The 13,019-nt window shown below is 39.0% G+C and overlaps 1 protein-coding gene across 4 annotated transcripts in view; it reads left to right on the top strand.

The window, feature by feature from the left end:
• TMTC1 (transmembrane O-mannosyltransferase targeting cadherins 1) overlaps positions 1 to 13,019 on the top strand; it is a 278,157-nt gene that overhangs the window by 212,952 nt on the left and 52,186 nt on the right. For all 4 annotated transcript variants that reach the window (XM_045061612.1, XM_045061614.1, XM_023256892.2 and 1 more), the window contains one exon: positions 5,608 to 5,751. In XM_045061612.1, coding sequence (XP_044917547.1) covers positions 5,608 to 5,751 — 144 coding nt within the window. The remainder of the gene's footprint in view (positions 1 to 5,607; positions 5,752 to 13,019) is intronic.

Raw genomic sequence — 13,019 nt, 5'->3', positions numbered from 1 at the left:
CATGATCTCACAGTTCTTGGGATGGAGACCCGCATCAGGCTCTTCACTCATAGCACAGAACCTGCTTCAGATTCTCTCCCTCCCTCTCTCTTTCTGTCTCTGCCCTGCTCATGCTATCTCTCTCTCAAAATAAACATTAGCAAAAAAGAATATAAATTATCTGATATTTGAAAAAAACTCTCTTCAGTTCATAGGAACTCTATCTCTATGTTTAGGTTTCATTGTTAAAGAGGAAAAATAAACTTCCTTATACCCTGGACCTACTTGACAATATAACATATTTCCTCTATCATACATTTTTAAGAATTTAACTCACTGAAATAAAATGACAATAATTAAGAAATAGCAAGAGAGTCCCCATAAACAACACAACTGTTGGGTAAGACTATGAGAAAGAAAATCCAGGAGCTGTTCACATTGATCTTAAAAAAAATAGGTTTGAGCCCAAATGTCCACCGACTGATGAATGGATAAAGAAGATGTGGTATTATATACAATGGAATATTACTTGGCAACCAAAGAGAATGAAATCTTGCCATTTGCAATAACCTGGATGGACCTAGAGTTTATCATGCTAAGTGAAATAAGTCAGTCAGATAAAGATAAATATCATCTGATTTCACTCATATGTGAAATTTAAGAAACAAAAGAGATGAACATAGGGGAAGGGAAGGAAAGATAAGATAAAAACAGAGAGGAAGGCAAATCGTAAGAGACTCTTAAATATAGAGAACAGCAAACCCTATCAAAATAACACCAGCATTCTTCAGAGAGCTAGAACAAACAATCCTAAAATTTGTATGGAACCAGAAAAGACCCCACATAGCCAAAGAAATCCTGAAAAAGAAAACCAAATCTGGAAGCATCACAATTCCAGACTTCAAGCTGTGATCATCAAGACAGTATGGTACTGACACAACAACAGACACATAGATCAATGGAACAGAATAGAGAACCCAGAAATGGACCCACAAACATATGGCCAACTAATCTTTGACAAAGCAGGAAAGAATATCCAAGGAAAAAAGACAGTCTCTTCAGTAAATGGTGTTGGGAAAACTGGACAGCAACATGCAGAAGAATGAACCTGGACCACTTTCTTACACTATACACAAAAATAAACTCAAAATGGATGAAAGACCTAAATGTACACAGGAAACCATCAAAATCATAGAGGAGAAAACAGGCAAAAACCTCTCTGACTTTGGCCACAGCAACTTCTTACTCAACATGTCTCTGGAGGCAAGGCCAAAATGAACTATTGGGACCTCATTAAGATAAAAATCTTCTTGCAGAACAAGTTACTTGCAATCCAAGGTTTACTGTATATATACTTTTTCTTTTATTCCTTCACTGTATCCTTTGCTGGAATAAATCTTAAGCCATGACAGTAAAAAAAAAAAAAAAAAAAAAGATAAAAATCTTTTTGAAGGAAGTGAAAGAAACAGTGAAGGAAACAATCAGCAAAACTAAAAGGCAAGTGATGGAATGAGAGAAGATATTTGCAAATGACATATCGGATAAAGGATTAGTATCCAAAATCTATAAAGAGCTTATCAAAATCAACACCCAAAATACAAATAATCCAGTGAAGAAATGGGCAAAAGGCATGAATAGACACTTTTCCAAAGAAGATGTACAGATGGCTAACAGACACATGAAAAAATGTTCAATATCACTCATCATCAGGGAGCTACAATCAAAACCACAGTGGGATTCCACCTCACACCTGTCAGAATGGCTAACCTTAACAACTCAGGCAAGAACAGATGTTGGCAAGGATGAGGAGAAAGAGGAGCCCTTTCGCCCTACTGGTGGGAATGCAAACTGTTGCAGCCATTCTGGAAAACATTATGGAGGTACCTCAAAAAATGAAAAATAGAACTACCCTATGACCCAGCAGTTGCACTACTAGGTATTTATCCAAATGATACAAAAATGCTGATTCAAAGGGGCACATGCACCCCAATGTTTATAGCAACACTATCAACAATAGTCAACGTATGGAAAGTGTCCAAATGTCATTGACTGATGAATAGATAGTGAGGATGTGGTATATATATTCAATGGAATATTACTTGCTAATCAAGAAGGATGAAATCTTGCCATTTGCAATAACATGGATGGAATTAGAATGTATTATGCTAAGTGAAATAAGTCAGAGAGAGACAAATATGATTTCACTCATGTGGAATTTGAGATACAGAACAGATGAACATAGGAGAAGGAAAGCAAAAATAATATAAAAACAGAGAGGCAGACAAACCATCAGAGATTTTAAATATGAAGACAAACTGAGGGTTGCTGGAGGGGTGTTGAGTGTGGGGGAAGGGCTAAAGGGCTGAGGGGCATTAAGGATGACACTGGGGGCTAAAGGGCTGAGGGGCATTAAGGATGACACTGGTTGGGATGAGCACTGGGTGTTATATGTAAGTGTTGAATCACTAAATTCTACTCTTGAAAAAAAAAAAAGAAAGAACAAACTGAGTATTGCTAGGGTGTTGGGTGGGGTACTTTTAAAAAGTAAATAAAGCTACTAAAATGTGAAAAAAATAGGTTTGAAAATCACCACTCCACTCTAGTTCAGTGAAGCTTTTGCTGAGATTTTTTAGATAGGGAAGGGAATAATCAATCACTAACAGAACTTTTGTAAAACATACCTGTAGAAGTAAAAGTCAAGATGGGCTAAATTTATTCTGACCATTGATGTAGCAACATAAACAGCCCTTAAATTGTTCATTTTTCCAGTAGAAAATTCCCTTCCTGGAGCCCTCAGTATTGAATTAGACCCAAGCTAATTCAAACCCAAGTTTATTTGGAAAGTAAAAGCACAAAAATAACTCTTGTCCTTCTATAGATCTTCAGTAAACAAGAAAAGAGTATGTGTTTGAAGAAAATTTCTGTCTATCTAAGACTCAAAATAAGGAGTGGTATTTTTTGCCGACTTGGTTATTGAAGAACTCTTTTAATGAAATTCAGCTTTGTTTTATAAATAATGCAGTGCTTGCTTGTGATTAGGTGAACCTAATCGGATACCCAGTGAGAGAGGATATTGCCAGCAAACCCTTACTATTATTGCACATTTTTCAAGTGGAGGGCTATGAGTGGTACTAGATTAAGTAAACCACTGTAGATGCTAGAAATCCCTTTCCTCGTTGGATCAGGACTCTTTGTTAACACCGAGCATCTTCCCTGGCTTGATTCATGGTTGGCAGGGATTTGTAGTTGGCCATGAATCCCTGTCCTAAGCCTCATGGTTCTGCAGTTGCAGACAGGTTCTCGGGGCACAGGACATAAAAAGGCCTTTTCCCTCATCGTGCTTATATCTGTTTCTTATATCTGTTTTTTATTTCCTTCTCACTGATTATTTTTGTTTTTGAGTTTGGTGTGGATTTATATTGTTTCTGATTTCAAAAAAAAAAAAAAGGGAGAGAGAGAGAGAGAGAGAAACATTTTTGTACTCAGTGAAATTGAAAGTGCATGACTATTTAAGTGACAGTGGATCATGAGGGAACATAAAATTTGAGAAGGTGGGCTGAGAGCCAGTGCCGAGGGCAGTTGCTTGACCGTGCAGATGGGTGCAGCAGGAGATGGGTGAGCCCATGGTGGAAGATCTTATTGAATTTAGACTGTCCTTTCCCATAGGTAGTGGTTTCACCTCACGTATTTGTTTCAAGGGCTCCCAAGCCTAAAGAATCAAGGAAAAGATCAAGGTTTAAGAAGACAGATGTCCCCGGAAAGCTTTCTGTTACAGCTTGTCAGCAGGGAAATGAGAACTGCTCTCACTGCGTCCATTGGACATCCCTTAAATCTTTGGGAAGTCAGAGAGCTTTGCTCAACATCTTCACCTGCACAAAAAAAAATAAAAAATCTTTAGAAGAATTTGAGTGCTGGCAGTGATATCCTCTCTGTAACCTCTTCCAAAATCATTCTTAGACATAAGCTTCTCAGGAGACTTTTGTGGGTATGTAGTGAATGAACAGGTACAAGAGCATTCTGTCTCTCATCATAGCTCTGATGTCCCATAGTGGCATCTCAGAGAAAGAGAGCCAAGGACTTGCTGTCCCTCAGGCCAAGGACTTGCCATACTTCAGGATTGTGAAGCTTGGGGTTGTGGGGCTACCACCAGGGACCTCAGGTTGTCTTTGCCTGAGTAAAGGTGACCAGAGGTAAGCAAACAATAGTGCCATGTGCTGGCTCAACATGTTTTCTTTTCCCCAACTTCCTCTCATAATATCTCTCTCTCCAACAATCTCTGCAGCCATTGAGAGTAATTAGGGCTTTCCAGCTTTGGGAGGGCATAACATGTCTGTGAAGAGTCCTTGACAGTCATGAGGAGCATTACCTGTAATGTCTTCCTGAAAATACTAGTTCTTAGAGATGTTCATCGTGTTCATCGCTGCTCTAAAAGGGAGTAGGGAAGGATTGCATGGTCAAATAAACCTAGGAAACTTTGGGTTAAGCAAAGGTTTAAAAAGACAAACCATGAGACTTGTCTTGTCAGCCTTTTAAATAGGACCCCCTTCTGCTCCCAAATATAATTGATCTTAGAAGGTGTGGAACAGAGTGGGAGAGGCCAAGCATGTCATTTGATTGTCAAGAGACTTGACAAGTACACATCCTATTTTTATTTGGGCCTTATCTTAGCTTTCCTACATTAACAGGCAGCTTCACAGGCTTATTCTGAGTACTCTGGGTGACAGAGATGGAGTGAACCTCTTAGTCTGCTAAATATTCTGCTCTAAGGATAGCAGAAACAACTAAACTATGTAGCTGTGTGGATTTACCTTCTTTATGGTTTTGAGTTATGGAAGTAAATTGATTCCCTTCCCTCCTTAATCAGCATAAATTTGACTTACTGATGTATCCCCAGTCCTCCTTTACATTTGCTTTTGAACATTGGGAATGCCATTTTCACTTCCTTGTGCATTACTTAATTTTTTTGAAAGTGTTTGTCAGGATTTTCATTCTGAGAACTCTCTCAGGCCAGTTGGCACCCAAATTATAATAGGAGGAGAGAAAGGGGGTAAAATGGAAAAAGAGAGCCAAGATGAAAAGCCATTTTGGGAGTAAAGTTTATTTTTATGGGAAAATCGTGTGTATTATCCTTTCCCAATAATGGCAGTCTGACTCATCTTCCAATCCAAATATGTTCATGAAGATGCCCTCATCCAAAGAACCCCCAGCGTCTTATGTACATAGTGGGCATTATATGGGCAGCTGGTCAGCAGTCCTACCAGCCCAGAAACTCAGAAGTGGTGAGGCAATAGGGGTTTTCTGTCAAAGCAAATTGAAAGTAATTGTAGGATCCAAAGGACTAAAATTTGGTTAAACCTGATAGATTTGTATACTGTTTATTTTTGCACCATTTGGGGGTTATTTACATATACCCCTGTCAAATATGTACTTCTCAGCCACATTTATATGCCTGCAGCTGCATACACAATTAAAATTTCACGTGGACAACCCATTAAAATAAAGGAAGAATTCAGTGTTTTGTTTGGGTTGTGACATTCCTAGGGTGGAGGAGGGAGGAAAACAAGTAAATTGTTGTGCCCACCTGAGGAGTTTTTGAACAATCCTGGCTTAATATCTCTAATTTTTCAGGTTGTATCCTCGCCACGCCAGTGCCCTGAACAACCTCGGAACGCTGACAAGAGACACAGCAGAGGCAAAGATCTACTATCAGAGGGCTCTCCAGCTAAATCCACAGCACAACCGAGCTCTTTTCAATCTTGGGAATCTCCTCAAGTAAGTACAAGGTGGACCTTCGATTAGGTGCGCTTGTCATTTTAGGCACCCCTTTCTTTCTCAACACTCATTTGGTCGTGCTTCAGTCCTCTTCTTAGAGTAGGATAATAAACGTTTCCAAGCTTTGAGAAGAGGTCATATTCGTCTAAATTAACTCTATCCCTTATCAGTCAAAAAGAGTATTTCCCCTAGAGTGTCTCTCTGGACATGTTAGTTCTGAGATATGTTCACAGATTGTCTGTGGAGGGGTAGGAATAGGGAAGGGCTCCTTGGTCAGGTAAACTTAGGAAATGCCAAGTTAGACAAGGATGACTCCCCTCTTGCAAGAACCTTTAATATCCTAAATGCCCCGTGAATCTTGAAGAAGGCAATATGGAATACGACATTTCCCAATTTTTTTTTGGAAAGGTGTTTCCCAGGTATTCCATGAGTATGCCTTGTAAAAGTACTTATCCACGAAGAGCAATCTGCTCTAAAACTGTAGGCAAATGACAGAACCACAGCTTGTGTTCAGTGTGTACTAGCAGTAAAAAAAAACAAAGTAAGGTCTGCCTGGACTTAGTGATGATAAGTCTTACTCTTAGGAAGACCTGCCGGGTATAGTCACCAGTCACCGGGTACTGTCACTGCCCAGTAAAAGGTTGATTAGTGTCACTGAAGACTGAAGCACACAGGGATACTTTTGCATCTTGTCTTTTTATTAATACAGAGTCTTGGTATGTTGGTGATGGTACATCAGAAGCAGAAATAGGATGAAAATGTTTGGAATGAGATTGTAGTGATGCTCGTTAGGATGCTGACAGTCCACACACTTACTGAATTGGTTTCCACGTCTCTAAATTTCTAGAGTGCTCATCTGATACTTTTAAAGCGAATGGTTTGCTTTGTTCTTTTCGCCTCTCCCTAACAGGATTGTCTTTTTTTTTTTTTTTTAATGTTTATTTGTTTATTTTTGAGAGAGAGAGATGGAGAAGGAGAGAGAAAATCCCAAGTAGGCTCCACACTGTCAGCTCAGAGCCAGATGTGGGGCTCAAACTCAGGAATTGTGAGACTATGACCTGAGCTGAAACCAAGAGTAACTGACTGAGCCACCCAGGTGCTCCAGCAGGATTGTCCTCTAATTATCTCAGTAACTCAGTGTGATGCAGCTTCTCCACCTTCTTGTTTACTCCTTTAATTTTACATATATAGATAGATAATAGTCCTTTCTCCTAATGTGTGTGTTAATGTGTGTTTTTATCTAATCTCGTTTGGACAGAAGCATTGGGTGGATTAATCACAGAACATTCTAATATGGTATGATGTGATAGATACCATCCTGAATCTGAAGGGTTTTTTTTTGTTTGTTTGCTTTTTAAGTTTATTTATTTATTTTGAGAGAGAGAGAGAGATAGTGAGAGGGGGAGGGAGAGAGAGAATCCCAAGCAGGCTCTGTACTGTCATCACAGAGCTGGATGTGGGGCTCAAATTCACAAACCATGAGATCAGGACCTAAGCTGGAATCAAGAGCCAGATGCTTAACCAACTGAGCCACCCAGGCACCCCCTGAGTCTGAAGTTTTATGTTTAGAAATGGCTTTATCCATTTACAGGAGCACAAAACCAAGGAAGACTATACAAAAATAAGTAAATGTGAGGAAAATACACTTAAAATGAAAGAAATAAAACTATAAGTCAGCAAAAACCAAATAAACGTAATTTTTTGATCAGATAATTTATTGTTACAACTTGATACAAATTGAGATTGATGAAAAACAACTATGAACGAAATGGTACACACTGTGACAGAAAAACCATTTTATTACCAGTTAGCTCCCATTAAAAATAATAAGAAATCAAGAGATGTGGGGAAAATGAGTTCTCTGTTATTGCAGATAACTAGTTGCAGGTCAATAGAGTGCTTTTATATTACTCTGCTATTTTTATGAGCTCTTATTTCTTTATGTGAAGCTCTATGGACTCATTTTTTTAAAGCCATTGTTGGGTCTGTTTATGTCCTAACTTCGAGCCCAAGTAACTTAATGGCTGGATAAAGTCCTATCAGTGTCTTTTGGGGTAACTGGATTACATAGTATTGATTTTATTTTATTTTATTTTATTTTATTTTTTCAATATATGAAATTTATTGTCAAATTGGTTTCCATACAACACCCGGTGCTCATCCCAAAAGGTGCCCTCCTCAATACCCATCACCCACCCTCCCCTCCCTCCCACCCCCCATCAACCCTCAGTTTGTTCTCAGTTTTTAACAGTCTCTTATGCTTTGGCTCTCTCCCACTCTAACCTCTTTTTTTTTTTTCCCTTCCCCTCCCCCATGGGTTTCTGTTAAGTTTCTCAGGATCCACCTAAGAGTGAAACCATATGGTATCTGTCTTTCTCTGTATGGCTTATTTCACTTAGCATCACACTCTCCAGTTCCATCCACGTTGCTACAAAGGGCCATATTTCATTTTTTCTCATTGCCACGTAGTACTCGATTGTGTATATAAACCACAATTTCTTTATCCATTCATCAGTTGATGGACATTTAGGCTCTTTCCATAATTTGGCTATTGTTGAGAGTGCTGCTATAAACATTGGGGTACAAGTGCCCCTATGCATCAGTACTCCTGTATCCCTTGGGTAAATTCCTAGCAGTGCTATTGCTGGGTCATAGGGTAGGTCTATTTTTAATTTTCTGAGGAACCTCCACATTGTTTTCCAGAGCGGCTGCACCAATTTGCATTCCCACCAACAGTGCAAGAGGGTTCCCATTTCTCCACATCCTCGCCAGCATCTATAGTCTCCTGATTTGTTCATTTTGGCCACTCTGACTGGCGTGAGGTGATATCTGAGTGTGGTTTTGATTTGTATTTCCCTGATGAGGAGCGACGTTGAGCATCTTTTCATGTGCCTGTTGGCCATCCGGATGTCTTCTTTAGAGAAGTGTCTATTCATGTTTTCTGCCCATTTCTTCACTGGGTTATTTGTTTTTCGGGTGTGGAGTTTGGTGAGCTCTTTATAGATTTTGGATACTAGCCCTTTGTCTGATATGTCATTTGCAAATACCTTTTCCCATTCTGTTGGTTGCCTTTTAGTTTTGTTGGTTGTTTCCTTTGCTGTGCAGAAGCTTTTTATCTTCATAAGGTCCCAGTAATTCATTTTTGCTTTTAATTCCCTTGCCTTTGGGGATGTGTCGAGTAAGAGATTGCTACGGTTGAGGTCAGAGAGGTCTTTTCCTGCTTTCTCCTCTAGGGTTTTGATGGTTTCCTGTCTCACATTCAGGTCCTTTATCCATTTTGAGTTTATTTTTGTGAATGGTGTGACAAAGTGGTCTAGTTCCAACCTTCTGCATGTTGCTGTCCAGTTGTCCCAGCACCATTTGTTAAAGAGACTGTCTTTTTTTCCATTGGATGTTCTTTCCTGCTTTGTCAAAGATTAGTTGGCCATACGTTTGTGGGTCTAGTTCTGGTGTTTCTATTCTATTCCATTGGTCTATGTGTCTGTTTTTGTGCCACATAGTATTGATTTTAAAGACCATATGAGTATTTGTTCCCCCAAAGAGCCAGCTTTAATGACAGTTCTTGTTAGGAATGATGTCCTGCAGTTATGGTTACAATATTGTGCTGAATGGGCCTCTACTTGAAAATAATGGTTAGACGGTCCTTAAATTTCATCTTGCCAAGACCTGAACAAGAGATGCACACTCTAACCTTCCTTTTTCAATTCACATATTATTCCACTATTAGCTTGAATGAGTATCTGTGAGTTAAAAGGATAAGGGATTATTTTTTGGAGCATGGCAACGGCTACTCTTCACAGTAGGAGGGATTCCTGGATACTGAGCATTGGACTTTTTCTCTCTGTCAGAGATTTTGTCAAAATCAACTTTTGATGATTATCCAAACCAAAGACAATGCTTTACGTTTGTGTAAGACTGTACTTTTCTGAGTGCATGTTTTTTTGAGGAGGCTCTCCTCGTGACTCCTTAAAGTAGACAGGGAAGAAGAGGAAACCAGGGTCCTGCGAAGTTGAGTGCCTTGTACAAAGTCACCATTGTTCGCCTTTTGTTCTTTTCATTTACACCAGAAAGCAGAGTGGCTGTATCTATGTAGATTCCTTTTACAATTCAGTAGAATAAAATCATGCTGATAGCTAACATTTATATAATACTGTCCGGTTTACAGATAAGTGTTTTCACATGCATTATTTAATCTTTAATCTATTGTGAGAGGTATTATCATCTGCATCCCCATTTTACACATGGAGAAACCAAGGCTCAGAGATCTCATGTGACATTGGCCTAGGCCTTGTCAAACCTAGGACTGAATGCCTGCCCTTGGATTCCAATTCTATTCACTTACCTTGACCCATGCTGCCCAAATACCTCTCCACTCCAAGAATTACTTCATATTCAGCTATTTGACAGCATGTGATTGCCTTCTGGGAGAAAGACCGTCATGGTTTTTTTTGGGTGGGTGGGGTGGGGGGGATAGTGACATTTGTTTACATTATATCCCTCAGTAGCAGAGAGAGGTAACTCAGAAAATAGAGCTAATCCACATTTAGTTAACTCTGAGTTTCATTTCTACTTAACCTTAATATATGTCTGCTACTAGCAGTGGGTCAAAGACAAAAATAAATAAATAAATAAATAAATAAATAAATAAATAAATAAATAAATAAGAATATTTTAAATTTTGTTTGATTTGATCCATTTTGCTATTTAAGATTTTTGCCCTATCTGTTTCTCATCAGGCAACTAATTTTTTAAATTGTGCCCTTTTTTGCAATCTAGAACTTAATACGCATTCTGAGAACCCAAGCACCTATTTAGGCACAAGTGTTAGATTTGCTCATCGCTGAGAGCAGGGCACTGTCATCATTCCTATTTTATAAATGAAGAGACTAAGGCTTGGAGAAGTAATGTGCCAAGGTCCCTTAGCGAAGTAACAGAAGGCATGGGAATTGAACCTAGAGCTGTCTGACCACACTCGACTGCCTCCTGTGGCTTGCCTCAAAACTGGGATACAGCCTAGAGCCACATCGCCCAATGGAAATGTAATGAGAGCCAGAATCTGCGACTTAAAATTTTCAAGCAGCCATATTTCAGAACATAAAAAGGTGGAATTATTATAATAATGCATTCTATTTAACCCTGTATATCCAAAATATTGTCATTTTAGTGTGTAATTCGTATTAAAAATTAATTTTAAAATTGAACACGTAAAAATATTACTGAGCTAGTGTGTATTTCTTTACAATTAATCTTTGAAACCCAGTGTATGTTTCTTACTTTCAGACTAGTCATATTTCAAGTGTTCAGTAACCACGTGTGGTTAGTGGCTGCTGTATTGCACAGCATAGACCTTTATTAATGACTTTGACTTTGAGAGAAATTAAGTCTTTGTCCAGGCCAGACGCTCTAAATAAAATGTGATTCTGTCAGACCATCCCAGAAATCGTGTGGCACTGAGGACAAATGTCACTTGAATTCTTGGAATTATATGACATATAGCTTTAGACCTGTTCATAGCAATAGATTTCAGTGGATGGTATCCAAATATATTTGGCCTCTTTCATGACCATTTCACTGGACTTTGAAGCTAATCTATTATGATTCTGTGCAGCATATGTACAGTGTGACAGATTGATAAGGAGCAGCTATCCATGCCAGCATTCTTAATTTATATTAATTATTGTTGGCTTTGCTTGAAGCCTAAAACATAAAAGAAAATAGGCAAGATTAGCATAAACTTTTCATGGTTGAAAAGAGCAGAAGTCCCTGATGGCTCAAGAGAATATAATCGGATATTTACATTCAGGGCGTAGGAAAATATTTTTGTGACTGCTTGGGGAAAATAGCTGCTAGTGTTTGTTACTGAAACAGAATATGAAAAGACCCTCTTAAAGAATTATATAGCATACCTCCCTCATTGCCAGAACTACCTTCTATTCACATGAGAGGATTTGGGTGTTAATGGGTATTATAATAAATATTATAATCCAAATTTAGAAGAAAGTGAAATGGGATATCCAATAATTGAACTATATATAAGTTGAATTTGGGAAAAATACGTTTGATTTTCTTTAGTCTGGTCCTTTAGAAAACTAAATTCTGAAGAATAAAAGGACATGGAAAGAAGGGTGACCATTATCTTTGAATAAATTTAAATGTTTGGGATAAATTTCTTTATAGCTCTGATACTAGCTACACCACCTTTTATTTTATAAAAAGGAATTGATACATTCAAGATGGTAGTTCTCTTCTCTCCTTTTCAACTGAAGCCTCTGGGAATTCAAAATGCCAGCCCATTGGATAAAGAAAAGCTTTTGGAGTTCCTTTCTGCTACATTAGGATGTCAGCTTTGGGTGGGCAAGTTCTGCACCCTTTCCTTCTAGTGAAATCTCACTCCTTGCCCCCACCGCCATGGTGATCTGTTAGTATTCATGGTACTTCCAACCTTATTTATGTGTAGTCTCAATCCCATTACAGCCCCTCCCCAACTTAATCAGTCACCCACTTCTTCTGCCAGCTTTACCCCTAGACACTCTGGTTCTACTCTACCTTGGGCACCCACCAACATGGCCATGCCATGGGATTTTTACACAGACCTTTTTACTTTGTATCACCTAAATTCTGATGTTCCTCTTTGACCTTAACCTCTTACCTCTCCCCCCTCTTCCCTTTCACCCTCTGTCGTCCTTACTAACCCTCTGATGGGGTCATGATTTTGACCTGCCACCTTCTAGCTCTTCTCTGTGTTCAGTTGTCTTCTTTAAAAAAATTTTTTTTACGTTTATTCATTTTTGAAAGACAGAGACAGAGCTCAAGCAGGGGTGGAGCAGAGAGAGAGGGGGACACAGAGTCTGAAGCAGGCTCCAGGATCTGAGCTGTCAGCACAGAGCCCGACGCGGAGCTTGAACTCACCAACCGCGAGATCATGACCTGAGCCAAAGTGGGATGCTCAACTGACTGAGCCACCCAGGCGCCCTCCAAGTTGTCTTTTTTTAAGACCTTAGTATTGTTGTGCCTTCCACGACCAGTGTTACTCCCCTCTTACTCCCTCATTCCTCCCGACCCTGCTCTTCTCCATTATTAGGATCTCTGTTCTTTCTGATTTTTATATTCATAATTTATAATCTTGTCTCTAATTTATCTATTTCACTCATGCATGTGACATCAACATAGACTCTTTCACACCTTGACTATCATTTACTTGCCTGACCAGGCTCCTAACTCAGTGTATCCCATTGCCTGCATTTTGCTTTCTGTAGATCAATATTTCT

This window comes from Felis catus, chromosome B4 (assembly GCF_018350175.1).
Source record: "Felis catus isolate Fca126 chromosome B4, F.catus_Fca126_mat1.0, whole genome shotgun sequence".
NCBI lineage: Eukaryota > Metazoa > Chordata > Mammalia > Carnivora > Felidae > Felis > Felis catus.
This window is presented reverse-complemented; position numbering and strand designations above follow the sequence as displayed.